This window comes from Pteropus alecto, unplaced genomic scaffold (assembly GCF_000325575.1).
Source record: "Pteropus alecto unplaced genomic scaffold, ASM32557v1 scaffold38, whole genome shotgun sequence".
Taxonomy (NCBI): Eukaryota; Metazoa; Chordata; class Mammalia; order Chiroptera; family Pteropodidae; genus Pteropus; species Pteropus alecto.
The window spans coordinates 4946543-4968875 of record NW_006442512.1 but is presented as its reverse complement, the minus strand read 5'-3'; the positions used below and the strand labels follow the sequence as shown (position 1 = coordinate 4968875).

Below are 22333 nucleotides of genomic sequence, written 5' to 3'. Positions count from 1 at the left end.
TGTATATTTAATATCTGGTTTTAGTTATACTCATACGAGCATAAGATAGAGGAATTTTAGGAAATGAGACTTTTCACCTCTAACTTTGGAATGTTTCCCAGATATGGTTTTAACTGCTGTATCTATAGATGATAGTAACAGGACCTAGATCTTACCCTTTAATACACTGCTGCCCACCATGAACAGGAAGGGAGGTAATGAAGACTGGGGAGGAGTGGGAGAAAAGACAGCTTGTAAACAAGACAGTAGTCCTCAGTAACACAAAATCAAAAGGGGAGGATCACTACCTGTATCTCTTTAAGCCACACAAGTTATCCTGTATCCCTTTTAGATCTAAACATTGTCATTTAAATTAAATTTAATTTTCATTTACCTAAATATACCAATGGCTTGGGGGTTGAGAGAAAAACAAAGTGTAATTTACAGAACTCTTCTAAGACAGAAAACTTGGTTTCACATCCCAGCTCTGTGATGTTTCATGACATTTGGCCAAGTTATTTAATGTCTGTAAACCTTTTCCTACTTCTTTTAGAGGGCCACAGCAAGGACTAAATATAAGGAATATGAAAAAGCTTATAAATGAAATGCACCAAATAACACTAGCTGTGGTTTGCCACAGGGCCTAAAGAACTAGACCACTGGTAGTACTTCAGTATTTTCTCTAGCTTGGAAATCTTTCAAATTGAAAGTGATTCTATAGTGTGAGTTTTGATAAAAACTTTTTAAAATAAAAAGTTGATAATCACAATTCACAAACTTCATTTGTATTCCCAGGGTCTACCCAAATTCCCTTTAGGTAATTATCAGTAATACTTACGCAGATCTGCCTTCTACATCTAGTTTGCCTGGATTCACCCCCTTTTTAGCAAGGATTGAGGACACTTTTTCTACATCTCCCCTTTCTGCTGCTTTCATCAATCGGTCATCATATTTGTTCCAATCTGCTGCATGCTACAAAAATGAAAAAAAGAAGTGAATATGTATACTATATACACTATACTAGTAAGACTTTCTAAAGAAGGAAGGAAAAGAGTACGCATAAGACATCACTCAGTGTTCAACTGCATCCCAAATTTCCTTCTCCTTGCTGTGCTAACTTGCCAAAAAGAACCTTTTCAAAACACATGATACACAAAAAATATTTTAAATCATACTTTTGAGAAAAAGCATGTTTCTCATGTTCTCTGCTGTTTACTTCAGAAATGAAGGAAATGAATAACTGCTGAACACTTACCCTGTGCCAGGCATGAATTACTCAAACAACCCTAGTAAACTAAAATTATCATCTCTATTTAACAGATGAGAAAAGTCAAAGCTCCAGGAACATTAATTGACTTAAGCGGCCAAGCCCAACCATGACTTCTCATGCTTTCCAAAATCAGTGTACTTTTCCTATTTTCTAACTCATGCTTTCAGATTTGGCTCTGATCACTTATCTCCCAAAACCCTCAGATGTAGTGGAATTCTGTACATATTTTTAAAACCCTTCCTCAACTTATTTAAAAGGTATTGTTGAATATTTTTATGGAAACAAACTACACACACACACACACACACACACACACAAATTCAGACAATAGAGAAAGCAATCCATCATTATGCTTATTAGTAGGATAAGAAGAAATTTCTACATAGAAAAAAACTTTAAAAAGACTTAAGTATTAACTACTTAAAAACTCTAAGATAATGGGATTACAGGTGACTTTCATTTTCTTTTTTACATTCAACTTATATTGCTTTTGTTAAAAAAGATTTTTAATTTTAGCGAAAATTCAGTGCACATGTATTTAAAAGAACAAAGGCAATTTTAAAACTAAGTTTTAATTGTATCAAGGTTATCTTTAGCTTTGATTGGAGGAAATATATTGGAGGAAAAGATTCTGTGAAGCCAATAACTTGTATCTTTTAATAAGCACAAATGTAGAACCCAGAACTAAAATATACACTATTGAAACAAGGTTTTAGACTTTTAAAATATTATACAATAAGCTTATTGCTAAATTATACATTAAGCCCAGTATTATTTCTAGAACAACAAAAAAGATGTACATATTTTTCATTCAACTTAGAAAGTAATTCCACAAATACCATAACAAATCTCTGGGGAGAAAAAAATGAATCACTTACATGAAGCATATAGTTTAAATGTTAGATCAATATAATTATTTTATATCCACTATATATAAAGCAAAAAAAAAATCACCAACTGTTCCAGCTAAATAAGCAATGTATTCATTAAATAGTTGAAGTGAAAAATATGAAAATTAAATATGAAAAAAATAAATACATTAAAATTTTAACCCACTCCTGAAATGTAATATTTCATTGGAATCTGGTTCAAGTACCTACCTAGACAGAGTTCAGAATTGTCTCTAAATTCATCAAATTTAGAGATGAACTCACTTCCTTCTACCTTTAAAGTTCAAACTGACAACTGTGAGCTGAGACAGACCTACTTATTGGCTCAAAGTCTAAACTACATTTTAGGCATCCCCTTTCTTTAGCTTTATAACAGAACAGTTTACTGACTCTAAATTGAAGAGTGGTAGATGTAGGCTTAAGAGACTTTGTGTTTTCAAATGCCTAAGGGATTAAGTCATGTTTAGCACACAAATACTTGCTCTAAATTGATTAATTTATCCTTGCAGTTAAAACAATCTCGACTTTATTTCTAAGTAAACTTACTGGTGGAGAAAGGAGCTATTCAAAACACTAAAAATGATAAAATCTGAAAGTAAGCCTTTTAAAAAGATTTCACCTCTACTTCACCAGCCTGGGGTTTCCATTTTGCTACACTGTCAGTTAACAGAAATACTGCTCAATTATTAAGATTCTATTATGCGCTTTTTAAACCTGGAAAAAGAAACAAGAACTTTTATTTTTACACTAAATCCATTAGCTGTTAACCAGATAAGTCAGAAAGAACCTAATAAGACAAAGAACCCCAAATGAATAAAATAGCAATACATTTTAAAAGAATACAGTTCAGAAAGCCTAACACAATCTTTTGTTACACTGGTCGACAGGGATACCTACTCTGTTCTTAGAAGCACAAGAAAACCAACAGTTCATCATAGACAGGATTTAGTTTCTTGTTGCTAACAGCAAACTATTTCGCATTAAGTTACAAATCTCTTTAGCTCACAAAGCAAGCTCACAAAGCAAGCTCACAAACTCCTAACCAGGGACCCTGTCCGTCTCTTTACAACTCTTCCTGTTCTACAATCCTCATGCTGTGCTAGACTTAGCTCGGATCTCTAACGACATTTTCTTCATCGTCGGGATCCTTCTCCGCCTTCATAACGCTTGAAAATTATCTTCTTTGCTGTGCAGAACTTGATTAACAGCAGCCCCAAGTCAGGTACTGTAACTCCTCCTATTTCTTAATTCTTTAGAAGCTGTTGTTCAAAGCTATCCCTTGCAGGGACTCCTGTGGAAAACTGGAACTGCACTCTGCATCCTGCTGCCTCAACACTGCAACACAGACACTGCAGTGTATGATAAAACTGTCTACCTCCAAATCATCCGTAAACAGTGTGGAGGCTGTCTCCTATTGGCCGGGTTCTATTTTAGATTCCATAGGACTTGACAGCTGAGTGATAGAAAGCAGCAGCTAAGAATATACTGTAAATGCATGCTTCCCCTCTGAGTAATAAATTTCAGGTCTACTGGGGGACCAATGACTTAAACATATTGTAAACTATGCTTATTATATCAAAACAACCTACATGACATTATGATGATATTGTTAAGAGACAAATTTGGTTATTCCACAAAACAACATTTAAAACTAGTTTCCGTCTTAGTATCATCCATCATGACCTTATAATAGCCTTGATAAACAGAATATAAAATTCTTTTTTAAGCAAATGTGTCATACTTTAATTTAAGGAAACACACATAGACAGTAACACTTTCAAATTTTCTCCATTTTCCTTCCTACCCCTATCTGTCTCCTTCTGCACACAACCAGGTTTCAGTTTACAACTGCTGCCAGTCTGTCTCCTAACATGTTAAATGAGAAGAGCCAGAGGCACTGCCAAGACATTAAATAGACTGCATTATGATGAATACTTTTCAACAAATTTTAAATTTAACTCAGTACTCTTAATTTCCAAGTTTAGCACCCTGCCTGATATGACAAGTAAATATTTTATCAGTGGAAAAACATATTATCAGGATTCAGGGATTTTTTAAAAAACTGATTAAATACTAAAAGAGGCAAATGTGTATTAAACAGTGAGACAGACTATAAATAAAATTCCATTTGGGGGCAAAGCAGACAACTTCTCCATATTCTCTACAGTTAACACACTTGTATCAACGTTCTTTACATTATCAAGGACATTAACAAACATCTGCAGGCTCCAGGATGTTTTTTATTTTCTAGTTACCACAACAACATTACAGTAATTTACACTTCCTCCCAAGACAGATTTGGGAAAAGTGTTTTATGTGAATGCAAAACATTCCAACACAAGTGTTTATAGGAAGGAGATAACTGCTATACTATAGATCGTGCTGCCAGTTAAAAATTGTTAGGAACTTCATCAAGAAACCCATTTCCTACTATTTAAATTTAAAATGTTAGGCACATATTCTAATTATAAAATATATAAGGTAAAGCTTTCTAATGGATCCAAGCTTCGCCAGTCATCCAGTATTGCTACATTTCTAGGAGTAGAACTAAGTAATAATTCACGTGTTAAATTGTGAATAAAATTTGTATTGGAAAGTTAGGACTTCTCATCAGTTTGGATAATGCTTCATTGTTTTATTTTGTTTTGTTGTTAATAAGAGTTGGTTTATTTTGATGATATGTAATGGAAGGAGTATAGATACAGAACCGGAAATGGATTGGTCAATACAACTCTTTATATTTTGACTGGTAAGTGTTCATGGTATACGTAAAATTTTGATCAATTTCTGTAAATCAAATAGATGATATCTTGTTTCTCTAAATTACTCTAATCCCAATGGGTTTCCTTTATCAATAGGAAGATCCTTTTCCTAAACAAATCTTGATTTCTATAATAATAAAATAGTCATGTTTAAATAAGTAATGAAATAAAATAAAATAAAATATATAAGGTTATACACCATAACGTATTATTTCTGAAACAATTTTTTTCCCCACAAATCACATTAAACATCATAATAGATTCTTGGCTGGACCCAGAGACTCCACCCACTATATTTTATCCTTCTTTAGAGGAAATCTGGGATAGAACTTAGGCTCTGTCCTTTGGTTAACAAAGTAAGCACATTCTTTCTAGAAACAGGACAGCAAAGGCAAAGGAAATAAAAAGAAAAGGGGAAATCTGTAATGAGTATTAAAAGCCATATAAGGAGCTGTCTGTGCTAACTACGGCTCAGGAGACAGGATTTACGTGCTCTCCTACACTGCGGATGTCCTGAGCCTCCCTAGCCTCTGTGACTTAAGCTCCTATTCCTACTCTCACACCTTCCTTTTCAGGTACTTCCCAAGAGCTCTAGGTAAGTCCCCACTTTCACTGTCCCCCGTGTCTGTAAGCTTCTTTCCTTACCTTCACTCAGATTCTTCTCAAATGTCACTTCTTCAGAAGCCTTCTTAAACCTCTGTATCTAAACAGCCCCAGCTGTCTTCCTGCCGTTTTACTTTTCTTCAAAATACTTATCAGTATCTGCCAATGTATCACATGTTTACCTGTTTGTTAGCCTTACTGCCTGTCCGATATTTGCTTCAAAATAATGAATTCAATAGCACATTAAAAGTATTATACATCATGACCGAGTGGGATTTATTCTTGGAATGCAGGGATGGCTCGACATATAAAAATCGCAATGTAATATACCACATTAATGAATTAGGAACAAAAATCATATGATCATTTCAATTGATACACAAAAGCATTAGACAAGATTCAACATCTTTCATGATAAAAACACTCAACAAACTAAAAATAGAAGAAAATCACCTCAACATAATAAAGGCTATATATGAAAAACACACAGCTAAAGTCATATTCAATAGTGAAAGACTCAAAGCTTTTTGTCTAAAAATTATGAACAAGATAAGGATGCCCACTTTAGCCATTTTTATTCAACATACTAAGTCCTAGCCAGAGTAGTTAGGCAAGAAAAAGAAATAAAAGGCATCCAAATTGAAAAGGAAATACAATTATCTCTTTGCAGATAACCTGATCTTATATGTAGAAAACCCTAAAAATTCCACAAGAAAAAAAAAAAATGTTAGAACTAATAAATTCAGCAAAGTTGTAGGATATAAAATCAACACACAAAATTGTTTCTATATGCTAAGAATGAATGATCAAAAACAAAAGAAAGCAATTTCACTTACAGAAGCATCAAAAATAATGCAATAATTAGGTATTAACCTAACCAAGGAGGTGAAAGACTTATACGATGAAAGCTACAAACCACTGCCTAAGGAAATTATAGAAGACACAAATAAAGGGACAGACATCCTGTGTTTACGGAGTGTAGGACTTAATATTGTCAAGATGTCAATACTACCCAAAGAAATCTACAAATTCAACATAATCTCTATCAAAATTCCATTTTCCATTTTTTGCAGAAATAAAAAAAAAATCCATCCTAAAATTCATATTGAATCTCAAGGGAACCCAAATAGCCAAATAATCTCGAAATGGAAAAACAAAGTAGGTGGTCTCACACTTTCTGATTTCAAGATATTACAAAGCCACAGTAATCAAGACACTGTGGTACTGGCATAAAGACAGATACATAGATGAAACAGAATAAAGAGCACAGAGATAAGACAATCAAATGTATGGTCAAATGATCTTTGACAAAAGTGCTAAGACCACTCAACAGAGAAAGGACAGTCTCTTCAACATATGGTGCTAGAGAATCTGGATATACACATGCAGAAGAGTGAAGTTATCTTATACCATATACAAAAATCAATTCAAAATGATTAAAGATCAAATTTAAGACCCAATTATAAAATTATTAAATTGAAATACAGGGAAGAGCTTCATGACATTGGATTTGATGATGATTTCTTAGATATGATACCAAAATCAAAGACGGCAAAAGCAAAAATAGACAAATGGTACTACATCAAACTTAAAAAATCTCTATACATCAAAGGCTACAATTAAGAGGGTAAAAAGGCAAACTATGGAATGGGAGAAAATATTTGCAAATTATATAACTGATAAAAGGGTAATATGCAGACTATATAAAGAACTCCTATAACTCAGTAACAAAGAAACGAATAACCCAATTTAAAAAAATGGGCAAAGGACTTGAATAGACATTTCTCCAAAGACAACATCCAAATAACAAACAAGCATATAAAAAGATGCTCAACATTATTAATCATTAGAGAAATGCAAATAAAAATCATAATGAGATATCACTTCACACTCATTAGAATGGCTACTATAAAAAAAAACAGAAAATAATAAGTGTTGGCAAAGATATAGAGAAATCAGAACACTAATGAACTTTTGGTAGGAATGAAAAATGGTATAACCACTATGGAAAACAGGATGGCAGTTCCTCAAAAATAAAAAATAAAACTACCATATTACCCAGCAATCCATCTTTTGGGTATATATCTGAAAGAACTGAAAGCAGGGTCTCAAAGAGATATTTGCGACCTATGTTTGGAGCAGCATTTTCACAATAACCAAGAAGTGAAAGCAATCCAAATGTCTGTGGATGGATGAATGGATAAACAAAATGTAGTATATAGAAGAAATAGAAGGAATATTATTCAGCCATAAAAAAAAGAAAGGAAATTCCATCACATGTTACGATATGGATACATGTTGAGGACATTACACAAAGTGAAGTAAACCAGTCCCAAACAAATATTGCCTGATTCTACTTACAAGAGGTATCTAAAAAAGTCAAATTCATAGAAACAAAAAGTAGAATGGTAGTTACCAGGGGCTGGGAGGAGAGGGAAATGGGAAGTTGTTGTTTAATGCATGTAGCATTTCAGATTTGTAATATGAAAAAATTCTGGTTATCTGTTGCCCATCAATGTGAATATAGTTAACACTATTGAACTGTACACTTAAAAATGGTTAAGATGGTAAATTGTAGGTATTTTTACCACAATTAAAAATTTAAAAAATAATGAAACAATAGAAATGCAATCTCTCAGAGTAGCGACAGCATGCTTATTAACAATTTTTTTTTAAAACCAATCAAGTGGATGAGGGTATAAATGAAATAAAAGATTAGCCTTATGTTAATAACTGTTAAATCTGAGTTACAGGTTCATCAGGGTTCGGTATACTAAACTATTCTCCCATCTTCTGTATATTTCATGCACTTTTGATACATGGTCCAATAAACCAGGTTGATGTATAAAATTTTAAACTATATTTACATGCTTATCACCAAGGCCCTTCACCGACACAATACAACAGGAAACGCAGCACATTCTTTCCACTCAATTCTCTCTGGATTAAAATGAAGCTATTAACATTTCAACATATCTTGGTGAGTCCACAGTCATATACTTACAAGATAAGCTTTGTGATATCAAGTGAAAGCATTTTAGAAGGAGCAGTTAAGTTTTTTAAAGAGCATTAATGTTTACTATATATTATAATAAATACATTTTTATACTCGGGCACTGTACTGGTTTTAAAAAGATATTCAAGCAAACTCAGAATGCAACAAGCCGAAGTACCTCTGGTAAGTCAAAAGACAGCTGTTTCTAGTGAAAAAATGTAACATTCTAACACAAAGCAGTTATTTCACTAGGTAGACTTAACTGGATGATAACTCTGAACTCTAAATCAACATAAAGAAAATCACTTAAAAGTTTTAACAATGACCCTCTCATATTAATATCAATTGCAAATTAATAACTTTTTCAGAAATAAAATTTTAAAATTTTTTTAAAGTAATGCATGTTCAGTATAGAAAAATTGTAATTCAGTTTATACATGAAAATCAAGATGACTTACAATTCCACCATGCAGAAAGGCCCATTATTAAAAATTCTGTATATTAACCTCTAATCTCTTTTCAGTTAAAAGGTCTAATCAAGAATTTTTTTAACCTAAACGAATCCAACAATTGCTTAATTTATTAAATGTTTGGGATAGAAGATCTCCTGAGAGGAAATTTACAGATGCAAATTAACAAGTAGACTTTAAAAGACATGCAAATCCATATAACATACTTATATTTAAGGGGTAGACTCAAGAGATCACAGCTACAGTGATTTGATGACCAGTTTTATAAGCCCAAAGGCAATTTTTGATACATTATCCAAAAGAGAAATATAAAAGATGATAGCGAATTTTTATAGAAAACTGTTTAAAAGCAAGAAAAGTCATGCTGAACAAAAGTATCTAATTCACACAGATCTTAATAATTTGGGTGTCATGGACCCTTTTAAGAATCTGATGAAAGCAAGAGACACTCTTAAAAATTGTATGAGCACAAATTCAGACAAATTTACATTTATATTCAGGGGGTTCACTGATCCCTCTACAAATACAGAGACCATGAATGAACTTTAATATAAAAGAACCTTAATATAAAGAACATCAACAGAGTTTTGTCTTTTATGTTTACAAAATAAGTACTGAATAACTGCCAGATGATTAGATAATTTATTTGTTCAATAAAAATTTACTTAGCATCTATGTGCTCAAATATGTATGATCATTTGATAAGTGCCATGCCACATGTTGCGTGCTGGATATACCACAGAAAACAAAGCAGATATGAGACCTGACCTCAGGCAGTTCATAGGAATAAAACCCAGTCGCTTTCTTCAACTGATCTCACAATATAAAAAGATAGATATATATATAAACATGCACACAATCATAATACACTATAATAATTATTACATATAAGGTATAAAAGTAGTTCAAAAGAGGGCAAATCAGAAAAGCTTTGTAGAAAAAAATGACCAAAGCCTCTACTAAAAGATGAGTAGAAACTCACCAGGTTTGAAATAGCATCACAAATTAGGAAACTACAAACGCTACTTATAGCTCTTTATGGGTTACAAAGCACTTAATATTCACGACATGTCAGTTAAAATCTATACATGAATGACTCACACACATCTGCAACTAAGGCTTCTCTAAGCTCCAGGCCCATGTATTCAATTATTTTCTTGACAATTCTTCTTCAGTGTCTTAAAAGTATCTCCATATCCGAAACTAAAAACATGTTCTTCCTCCTGAAATCGAATCCTATTCCAAGTTTCATTAACACATCAAATGATACCATGATTCATCTAGTTGTATAAAACAGAAACGTAGAAATCAGTCTTTCCTTGATGAGTTTGGGGATAAGTGAAACCATCACCACTATCAAGGCCCAAAAACACATCAAAGTCTCTTTTTTAATGGAATTTGATGTTCTAATGGGAAAAGACAGGGTAAATAACTAATGAAAAGAAGAAACTATCAGGTGAGAATAGGGAAGGAAATGTGATGGGAATGCTGGAGACAGACTATTAGGTTAGGTAACCCAGAAAGTTCTCAGAAGGTGATATTGGTGATGGAATTTGAATAAAAAGAGCTGGCCTGTGAGAATTTATATATCAGAGGGAATAACTAGTGAAAGGAGCTTGGCATGTTTGAAAAAAGGCAGTATAACTGACAAATGAGGACAAAGGATCACAGAATGAGATAGATGAGGATGCAGGGGAGGGCAGGCACTGAAATGTCATAAATACTTTTCAAAAAGGACTTTAGGGACAAAGGCAACTCTTTTGCATAGGTTCTTTTGGATACTTTAGTGTAAAAAAATAATTCATCCTAACGTACTATATTTTCACTTCCAAAAATTTATACTGAACAATAACCAATTGAATCTTAACTTGCCTTAAAATGTTTATAAGATTAATCAATTATCTTAACATTATAGATACCACAACCTCTGTCACCTATCTCATATCTAGAAACCGAAACGAACTTTGCAATACATTTAAAAATCCACCACAAAAAAAGCAGCACCCCCAAAAATAGAATTTCATTATCACATCCTCAGGATAAGGCTCTAAACCTAAGACAAGCTCTACCACACTGAAAACTAGCAAACTGCAGAAAGCAAAACCTATGAAGCATAAACATTCCTTGAAGATTAGGCTACACAATTAAGAACTGTTTAACAATTCACTGGATTGATTATAATTGAAATATTTCCTCCATTCCATTTAGTCCAAAGGTTATTTAGTTCTCTCCTTTATATAATAAAATAAAATAAGAGCTTACATAATAGAAAAAGAAAAGAAAATGTTAAAATAAATCAAGAAAATCAAAGTTGTACACCTAGCTTCTTTCTCCCTGACCCCCGACTCTTCCCTTTCTGATTTTTCCTTATCCTTATTTAATTATCTCCGTCTACTTCTCTTATACTCTCAAGCCTTCCACTGTATGATCTGAAAGTATGTAGTTAGGATTCAATGAAACAAATAGAGGAAAGGAAAAATTTTAGCCTATCAATCATTTTTCTGACCGAGACAATAACAGGCTTACTCTTGCTTTATTGTACTTCTCTATATAAAAATGTCAAGGTCAAAAAGATAGTAATGACTATTATTATTATTTAAATAATAAATCTAACATTTTCAGGGCTGAAGGTGGCTATGGAATCTGAAAAAACCTTTAAAGGACTGGAGTCGGAAAGACTCAGAAATAACTATTTTGATAAGACTTCCTAACTACCCAGTTTGATTCTATTCTAGTCTGTTGTATAAATACTAGACTGTCTACTCCTCCCTAGCGCAGGTATTTGTTCCTTTATTAGAACTGTCTAGACGCTCAAAAGAGTCTATTAAAAATATAGACAGGAAATTGTCTCTCCAATTTTAATAAGTGTCATTTTATAATATTACTTATTTTCACCCTTCCTCACTAGAAGCAGCATTGAATTCCAAAGTAAATATATACGTGGATCTTAAACACAATAAATTATAATGTATATCACAGAAGAAAAGAGCTCTCCGGCTGGATAAGTAAGATTTTTGTTTACTATCCCCTATAAAATGTTAAACAATTGGTTACTTGAGAAAAATAAATATAAACTTGTCCTTAGAAAATTTTATAGAAAAATGTATTTGAATTAGAGTTCTTTAAATGCCTAAATGTCGTGAGTAAAATTTTTAAAATATAAAGGTAAAAACGAAGGAGGGTCTATTATGTTTCTCATCCCACCCTACACCCATCAATGAACAAAATACCTCTGCTGAGTTTTAGCAAACATTTAGCAAACCATGTCTGCTATACATATATCTCCAAACAGGACAGATTTAGGAAGGATTCTATGTTCCTGACAAAGCAAAACATATACACTTACAAAAGAGCCTCTGATGGGGTTTGATCACAATGAAAAATAAGAGATATTTTTGTTCCTTTGGCTTTCTATTTTTTCTTGGCTTTGAAAAGGAACATCAGCTAAACAAAAATGTTTGTTAGAACTCAAAAAACTCTTCGAAAATTAAACTAATAACAAACTTTACAAGCCAATATTTTAAAAATCTGAAATGAGAAATAGGTATATAAAAACAGGGTTTTGAGAAAATGTATGTTTTTGTAAACACATCAGAAGTTAATTGCTTTTCTTTTTATTAAATTAATAATAGTTCTACACAAATTTATAACTCTTTCCACAGATATTTTACACAGGATTTTCTTCCAATGGGTCTTAATATATGTCTTCCATTTAAAAATAGATGGCCAAATTAATAATGAGATAGAATTCATTCTCTCATGATATTTATGTCTATAACATAGCAATTTAATTAGGATGCAATTTCAGAATTGAGAAATACTTCTAAGTGCTTTATATAGATAATTGCTAAACTTTAAGAACTCTTCAAGTCATCCTGCTATTTTTACTTTCCAAATGGGACATAAAGAAACTAAGCATTTACCATGGTGGACTGTACAGACTTCAATAATTCCTTTCACTCCTGTAAGCTCATCCCTTTGCAATGTGACTTTGCCATGCTTCCTATAAAGAGATGGCATTTAGTTCCTCATCCCTTAATGTGGCAGAAGTGACCTTATAGGACATATGAAGCTAGGTCTCAAGACCTTACGGCTTCCACTCTTGGGCTGCTGGCAGAGAGTGAACATGCTAGCTTCCTAGAGCATGAAAGATCATAAGAAAGAGCTCAGCCACCCAGTAGTGCCAGCTACCATAAAGTGCCAGATATATCACTGTGGCCATCTTAAAGGAGCTATTAGATGATGACAGCCACCCAAGTAAACCAAGACAAGACCAGCAAAACAACCAAGCAGCAGAACCCAGCCCAAATTACTGACTCATGGAGTTAGCAGCAAATAAAACAGCTGTTGTTTTAAGCCACTAAATTTAGACCTAGGACTGTCTGAATCCATAGCCTAGACTATCTCCACTACTTAAAGCTGTAATGTACTCTTTGGTTTGGAAACAAATACATTTTGTAGTCTAATTCAATTTCATAGATATTATTCAAGAACAATCAAGTTGAGAAATAGTTAACATTTTTTATCCATTATCTTAAAAAATATACCCTTTTACCTCCTTAAAAGAAAATAGACACAAACATCGAAACATGTAATTGTAATAATCTGAAGCTGATAACATTTCCTAGAAAAAGTACTTTCTCTTCATTCCCAAAGATAGGCAAGTATTCATTTAAAAACTAATAACATTCATATATATTTCATCCACAAAAACTAAACTCACCTTGGGATCTAAATGAAAATCTGAATGGTTGTACAATAAAAACTTAAATTATTAATGTTTATGAATCTAATAAAAAGTGTGGCTTTAAAACAATAAAACATTGTTATTGTAATGTTTAACCAGTATACATTCATATTTGAATGAAAACACTAAACTAGGAGTGAACCATGACAGAGCAAGAACCACAAGCGCCTTTTGTTTTCCTTAAGGGTTGGCAATATTTTTCTATAAAGGACTAGACAGTAAATATTTTAGGATCTGCAGGTCGTGCGGTCTCTGTCCTAACTACTCATCTCTGCCACTATGGAATGAAAACAGCCATAAATAATATATAATAAGCATAGCTATGTTCCAACAAATCCTTATTTATAAAAACAGGCAGTGGGCCATAGTTCGCCAACCTTTGTTTTAGGTGCTCCATTATCTTCAGCCAAAATACACCTAGTTTACTAGCTGTGATCAAGCAAATTTGTTTGCTATCTTAATATGAGAGCTATTAGAAAGTACTCTCTGTACTCATATTCTACTATCTGCAAAATAATACTATGTATATGTGATAGTAAATTTTATGTGTCAACTTGACTCAGCTATGGTGCCCAAATGTTTAGTCAAACATGAGTTTAGATGTTGCTATGAAGGTATTTTGTAGATGATTAATATCTAAAAATCAACTGACTTGTAGTAAAGGAGATGACCCTTGATAATGTGAGTAGACTTCATCCAATTATTTGAAGACCTTAGGAGCAAAAACTGAAGATTCCCAGAGAAGAAACGATTCTGCCGCATGACAGTAACAATTTGCCTTAACAAATTTCAGATTTTCCAGCCCCCGAAATCACATAAGCCAATTCTTTATATCTCTCTCATTAAGTATGGATATATAGATATATTAATGTCATTTAATGTAATATGCCTTTAAATTTTAAAAAAGATATGCTCTGATTTTTTTGTGCACATCCAAAACTATGTGAGAAAGTTGTGGTAGTCTGTATTATTACTTGATATTATTCACTCCCCTGCTTCCTTGCAAGATAACTGTGTGTATGTATGTGTGTGTGTGTGTGTGTGTGTGTGTGTGTGTGTGTGTATGTATGTAAACAAGGGAAAGAACAGACATCCCTAGGTTATAGATTTTGAAGTCACCCATGCCATAAGTTTTGACCAACAGAGTGTGAACAGATGTGATGCACATCACATCTAATCAAAAACTTGAAACAGCAAACCAAGTTTGGACTGGCCTTCTTGCTTTGTATTTGTCAAGAGGCTCGCATATCTCATATAAAGACTATTTCTTCTGGAGGGGATTCACAGACTGTTTCTACAGATGACTCACAGTCTACAATATAAAGACAGTAGGAAATACAACTTTGTTATTTTGAGAAGCCACTGAAATTCAGAGGTAATTACTACAACAAAGCTAAACACTACAGAAACTGGTACCAGTGGGGTGCTACCTAAACTACAACCACCACCAAAAATGAAAAATTTTTGCGATGTAAGCTTTGGAGCTGTGTGGTAGACAGCGAGGAAACTTATTGGAGATTGGAAAAATGGAAAACCACAAAAATGTAGTCATAAATAAAACTGTTATGTGTAAAAAATTAGATAACTTGGTGAAAAGACGGGACTTGTGACTGGCGTCTGAAGTGGAAGAAGGGCAGGCAGTCTGTGGGACCGAGCCCCTAACCTGTGGGGTCTGAGCTAACTCTAGGTAGTGTCAGAATTGAGTTAAATTGTAGAACACCAAGTCAGTGCCCACAGAAAACTGAATAATTGCTTAGTATCAGCTTCAAGCTGATCCAGAAGGAAAGGTTTCGGTGGTAAGACGCCCAGTAGGAAGAACGCAGGAGGGGCCGACATGAGAATGAAAAGGCAGGCACCAACTTTACCGCGGAGAGCGCAGTTCTATTGCGAGGAGAGTGGTTCTATTGTAGGGAATGCGCTTCTGCCCTAGGAGACTGCATGGGCTCCACATATATCAGAGTACAATAGTGTCACACGTGACACATAAGCTGAATCATGCTTACATGAGTTAGGCGCAGGCGCTCTACTACATTAATGTAACTTTCTAAATCCGGGGTCCTATTCTTAGCCACAAGCCTGGATCACAGCCAGACCTGGGACCAGCCAGGCCTGGGACCCACACTTGTTATGGAAAAACCCACATATACTTGAAGTACGAAAGTATTCAGTGAGTAGTGAGCAAAGGAAACAAGTGTTTTCCTTTCACCCAGAAAACTCTTTCAGGTGGAACGAAATGACTTGGAGGGGGACTCCCCACAGGAAGAGACTAAGGATGTGGTCTCACAGAAGCCCAATAAGCTCAAGAAAACTGTATAGACGTCTAGAGAAAAGGCACATCTCGAACAACTGAGAATGTAGTGATCAGTATGCGCATAAATCTGACTTACATCAAACAGATAAAAAGACAAAAAACTTCCAAAACCACCCCCAGCCTGAGTTAAAGGTCTGTTATTCTTCCAAATCATCTTTGAGTCACCAGATTTCTATAGATAAGAAGCAGGCTAGGAAAGCAGCTCAACTCTTACCTCATTCCACAGCCAAGAAGGGCATTACCTCCAGTACTCTGTTCAAATACGGACAAGGATGATATACTAAAGGTAGCACCCCACACAGAGCACAGCCAGCAGCCATGGAAAACAGACTGGGAAGCTACACACAGCTCCCAAAATCAGGGTCTAAGCAAGGAACATCCCCTAGTGTCAAGAAAAGGAACCCTCATTACATTTACCTAGCAGGATTTTTACAATTGCTAGGAATTTTTACAATTCCTTTTAAGAATATCTACTGTGGATATCCTATCCCTGCTCCATTACTGTATGTTGGAGAGATGGCAGGTAGAAGGTAACTGGTGTGCGGATCAAGAAAATCTATATGCCAAAATGATGCAGAAAATCTAACAAGGTTCTAGGCTTCAAGACTAATGTGATTGAAAGAAATTTTGAGGTAATTTCCTTGAGGAAAGGATAAATACATCTTGTATGCAGAAGGGAAGAAAGCTAATATTTGTGATAACAGGGCAGATTGCAGTAGATTGCTTTATTATTCACTATTTACCACCTCCATCCTTGGAAGAGGCTTACACATCTCTGCCCATTGATTTATAACTTGCCTGTATCTTCAGTGAGAAGAATATTGGTCTCTGTGCCTCACTGACTTTGAGCCTAGCTATGTGACATGATTTGGCAGTCATGAAGCACTCCACACCTGAGCAGAAGCTTTAAGAGGTATCACAAGTTTCAGCCAGCCCTCTGAGTTCTCACTACCATGCAAATGGCAGGTCCAGATAGAGACTGCTCCTTCAGTTTGGGTCTTAAAATGAAAACATGTGGAATAGAGCCATTCTATACAGGCAGTCCAAAATCTACATGTAATAGGATATTATTATAAGCCACTAAGACCTGTGGGTTATTTGTTTCTGCAGCAAAGTTGATTACTACAGACATCAAATGAAACAAAAGGTAAAAATGGGAGGAATTATGTGATGCATAGCTACTATTTTGGTTGCTGAATATAGTGGGAAATGCTTATGGCTGTAGATGAGTACGGTTAGTAAAGGATCTACGTTTCTACAGTGACTATGGCTAAGGGTAAATACAGATTCCACAGAGAATAAGTCAGGTCAGTTTAGTTGTCAGAAGTGATATTCTGGCAAGAATAAAACTAAGGTCCAAACTGGTATTTTAACTTTTATTGTTAATAATAAACACTTCATACAGACTGCACATAATCCTCAACTGTAATAAAAAACAAAGACTTACTATCTTTATTTTCCGCATAAAAAGAAACTTAGAAAAGCTCAGTAACTTGCCAACATTAAAGAGCCACCAAGTGACAGAATTAAAATTCAAGATTAATTTTAAACTTTTTTTCTATATCATGTTGTCAAAAAAAGTACAAATTATTTAGTAATCATCGCATAAAAGTGGTAACTTAAATTTTTACCATTTACCAATTCTATAAGATAGATGCAAGAAAAACCTGATTCCATGAATTTAGCTCTAAGTCTGGATCCCATTAAATACATTACTCACAAAGAATTTTTTCTTTTAAACTCTAAAATGTTCTTATTAATGTGACAACCAAGAATTGAAAAGAATATAGCTTTTATTTCTAATCAATAAATTTTCTTAAATTTTAACTACAGTAAATCAGAATTTTGAAGATTCAGATAAGCGATAGCTAAATTTACCTTTCAATATGAAAAATAATAACACATTAAAATAATGGGTGATACATTTTAAACACTTTATAAACCATTTAATAGCCCTTATACTGCTCATGTAAACTACAAATAAGTTATTTTTTATTAAATAATACACATTCGTGGTAGAAAAATTAGACAAGACTAATATGTATTCCAAAAATAGGAGAAAAAGAGGAAAAGAAAACCTAGAACCACCATTAAGAGATAAAAATACCTTTATATTGTTATACATCTTTCCAGACTTCTTTACAATATCTACATACACATTTACTTTTAAATCAATATTAGATTATATACACAGTTCATATAAATGATTATTAATATTTCAACAGAATTGCTTATGAATGAATGAATATTCCTAACTTGGAGAATGCCAAAGCTTATTAAAATAATCTTTCTGGCTCCCTCTGCTGGCAACTAAGAGAAGCTTTTTAATTCATTTCCATTTGAAAAATCAAAGTCAGAGAACCACTAATTCGTCATTACTAAAAACAGAGAACCACTAATTCGTCATTACTAAAAACATCTTTAAGAATCTGCCCAGGAAGTATACAGAGGACAATTTTTAATGAATTCCTATTAGCCAGCAGTGATTTGGCATTAGAAAAACCTGGAATAAATTCCCAGCTTGATCGCTTATTTGCTACTGTCCTTAGTCAAATTACTTAATCCTTCCAAGCTTTAGTTTTCTTCTCGGTAAATGATGCTAATATCAACTACCTCATTAGTTATAAGAATTAGAATTAATATATTTATACTTTGAGTATACTCCAAACTATTGGCACAAAGTAAGTACAAAATAAATGGCAGTTAAGTATTACTGCTACTACTACTATCACACCACCACGAAGATGGTGAGTTGTGTGGTTAGATAGCATAACCACTAAAGAATTATTATATAGCTATCAAATTCAAATAGATTAACTTTTAAAATATAAATTATTGTACTTGTACTCTTAATAACTCACTATTGCTCTCAAGATCAAAATCCTTAACATGATCTCTAAGATTCTTCACAGTCTGGCCCCTATTGACCTCTGAAGTATAATCTTGAAGTTAGATATTCTCTCTGCAGCCCTTCAATCTCTCCTTACAGTGAAGTTCTTCAAAAGTACCAAGTTCCCTCACAGGGTAACTGGACACAGCCTTCCTTTCCTGTGTCACTTAACAATAATAGTTCATTTATTTAGATCTCAGCTCAACTTTTCCAGGGAAACTTTCTCTGATTTCACAGACCAAGTCAGACTTTCCCCTGGTATAAGCTCTCCTTCCTTCACACAGCTTATTACACAGAACTGCAGCTTTATCTTTAAATGTGTTAGCATTGTAATACTAACATTTGTCTCCCCAATTTGTCTGTCTACAAATTCCTTGAGAGCAGGCAGGGAGTACTCTATATCCTCACAACCTAGCCACTTGTCGGAGTAGAGTAGGAACTTAAGTATCTGTTGAGTGACTGAACAAACTGAAATTGACAAATACTGAAATTAAAGAATTCTTTTTAAACCTGACTACTTCAGATAAAAGGTGGCTATATAAGTGTAAAATAACATTACAAATATTTTGCTTTGTATTGCTTCTTAGGCTAGTTGGTGTTCATAATGTCTGACAGAAAATCAAACAGAAATATCTTCAACACATACACTCACAGAAAGCATTGTACCCGTCAAAGAGAAGAATCTTTAAGAAAACAGAAACCTAAATATATGATAGTCCTTTTAACACTCCTGATTTAAATTTTTAAAGTTTTTAATGTGTGTGTAATTTGTTTTAAATATTCAGTTCAACTGAATACTGAAACTTACTATTTTATACTGTAGTACAGAGTTTTACTTTTCAAGGAAGTCAATGGTAAATGAATTAATAGAGCTAACAATAACCAGCTATAAAGGTATGCTTCATGGTTTCTTTGGAGAAGGAAGTACGCATACCTCACTATTTTAATCGAAGGCATACCTACGATTTCCTTAAAGAGTGTGAACTTTTTATAGATTAAATTCATTCTTTACATAGTAAGCATTCCCAAGCATGTAGTAAATTTTGGCTCCAAATAGCTTTTCTTCTTTTCATTTAAACCAGAAAAAAAAGGAGATCTGGGAAGCCCCAACCAAAAAAAGCAACAAGGTTTGCAATACATAGATTCAGATCTCTGATAGAATTTGATAGATTTATCTTTGATAAATTTTTAGCAAATTCTATGACTCTAAAACTGCAACTGTCATTTTTTCCCCACAAGCTGCATTATGATGTATAAAAAAATTAAAAATTAATTTCTCCCTTTGTCATGTTAAAGAAAATTAAGTTTTAAAATATATCTCATATATAATAGAATCAGGCCCTTCAGGGATCACCCAGTCCAGGAATGGTATATACGTAGCATTATATGTGGCCACTCCCATGGTAAATATGGATAAATCAATCTTAGCACTCTCCTTTTGACCAAGAAAAATGTCCACAGACCGACCTCCTGGTCCCTGAGGATAAGGCAATAGTCAATCCAAGGAAGATGACAGGGAAACCAAGTCATCAAAACACAATGGCTTTAAACATTTGAATCGTACCATTCATTCCCACTGATGCTAGTGGGAATCAAGCAAGCTTCATCAAGCAAGCTTCCGATAAACTTGCTTCCCTATAGAGACTGGACAAAGTACCCAGCCCACTAGTCAGCTATTTAGTTCTCATTATACATGAATAAGATGATATTAAATGCCTCAGTGAACTTTCAGTGTAACTCAGCATCTTCTAATCCAATCAAGATTGAGTTTTATCTTAAACAAGCCTGAGGTGAATTCATCAAGGTGACAAAAGGCCTTCCCCTGGCAACAGAGACTTGGGTCTCCTCTAACAAAACTTTTAATTCTAACTTTTACAAGATATATAATATATGAGCAGCACAGAAGAAACTGTAAAAACTGTGAACAGTATTGATTTTCTCATTAGCTTAGAAGCATGTTATTTGCTATTCTTTTCATGATACTAAATCTCTCTAAAATTCATGTTTTAAAAGTACATTGTTTCTTCACTAAATGGTTTCTCGAATTTTCTCATTTCACTTAGCTTTAATTTTTACCTGAACTAGAAATACAATCACAGAAGCTCAATACACTGAAAAGGCATGCAAATATTAATCAAGGTTGTAAGATGATAATTTTAAGAAATAAAATTCAGAAAAATAATGGAAGAAAATATCAGTTAACAGCTATGGAATGTGGGATTAAAAAAAGACTTGAATTCGTTATATTTTCCATGTTTTTCTAAATTTTCTACAACAAATGTTGTTCTGTTCAGACTTCTTTACTTGCAAGAAACAAACACCCATTCAGTTTCCTTCAGAAAAACAGGATTTGTCAAAAAGATATATGAAGGGCTACAAGGGAAAATCTAACAGGAAACAATGGGGACCACAACTGAATTGAGCCCCACAAAGTCTAGAGATAGAGGGTGGCCCAGGAGTCAATTGTGTTCTAGGAACCTCATGAATAGAGTATGAGTTGCCTGCCAGTGCTCTGCCAAATACACTGTTCAACTCTAGTCCATGTACATTTTTCCACTCAAAAAATCTGCTGTGAAGAAGCTTTCTTCATTTCCATTTTAAACTCCAAATCTCTTTCATTTTAAGATAAAGGCTGTGCTTGAGGTACAAGAAGGTTAGGAAAACAGGTAGCTTTTGTTCAAGGACTGAATTTTACTTTTTTAGATTATGAACTGAATACATATGCACGGTTTTAGAAAGATCCAACAGTATAAAGAATATATAAAAAGGAAGTCTCCCTCCTCTTCCCTGGCATTATTTGGGGGGTGGGGGGTAGTAATCTATAAGAGAAAAATTTACACTTAATTTATGTTTCTAAAATTCATAAATATATTACTTAACAAAGCACAATATAAAGTTTCTCCATTTCATTACTAAACAATTGTATAACAGCCAGAAAATGTACATAATTAAAACAAAGAGGTTACTTTAAAATTATTTGATATCATATCACACAGAAATAATAAGAAGTAATCATTGGTTCGTTCAATTTTAAGTTGATATTTTTCTGAACTTTACTATCCAAAAGGCATATAAAATTAGACTGCAACCTATTTATAAATTGTATGAAATATTCCATCATAGTAGAAATTTTTTAATTCAATTTATATTAGTCAATGGCAAAAAGAAGAACTATTATAGTTTATGTATTTTTTCCTGTTTCTGCATCTTTAAGTATTATAATTGGTCCCCCTGGTTCTACCCTTGTCCTCCTGCTACAGTTTATTCTCCACACAGCAGTCAGAATATTTTTTTAAAAACACAAGTCAGATCATGTCACTCCTTTGCTTAAAACTCTAACTAAAATAGTTAGTGTTTTTGCCATGATAATTAGGAAGCAATCAAACAAACCCAAATTGTGGGATGTTCTGTAAAAA

At 33.6% G+C, this 22333-nt stretch overlaps 1 protein-coding gene across 2 annotated transcripts in view; it reads right to left on the bottom strand.

Moving 5' to 3' along the window:
* UACA (uveal autoantigen with coiled-coil domains and ankyrin repeats) overlaps nt 1-22333 on the bottom strand; it is a 79828-nt gene that overhangs the window by 40028 nt on the left and 17467 nt on the right. For both annotated transcript variants that reach the window (XM_006922669.3, XM_015597740.2), the window contains exon 2: nt 818-951. In XM_006922669.3, coding sequence (XP_006922731.2) covers nt 818-951 — 134 coding nt within the window. The remainder of the gene's footprint in view (nt 1-817; nt 952-22333) is intronic.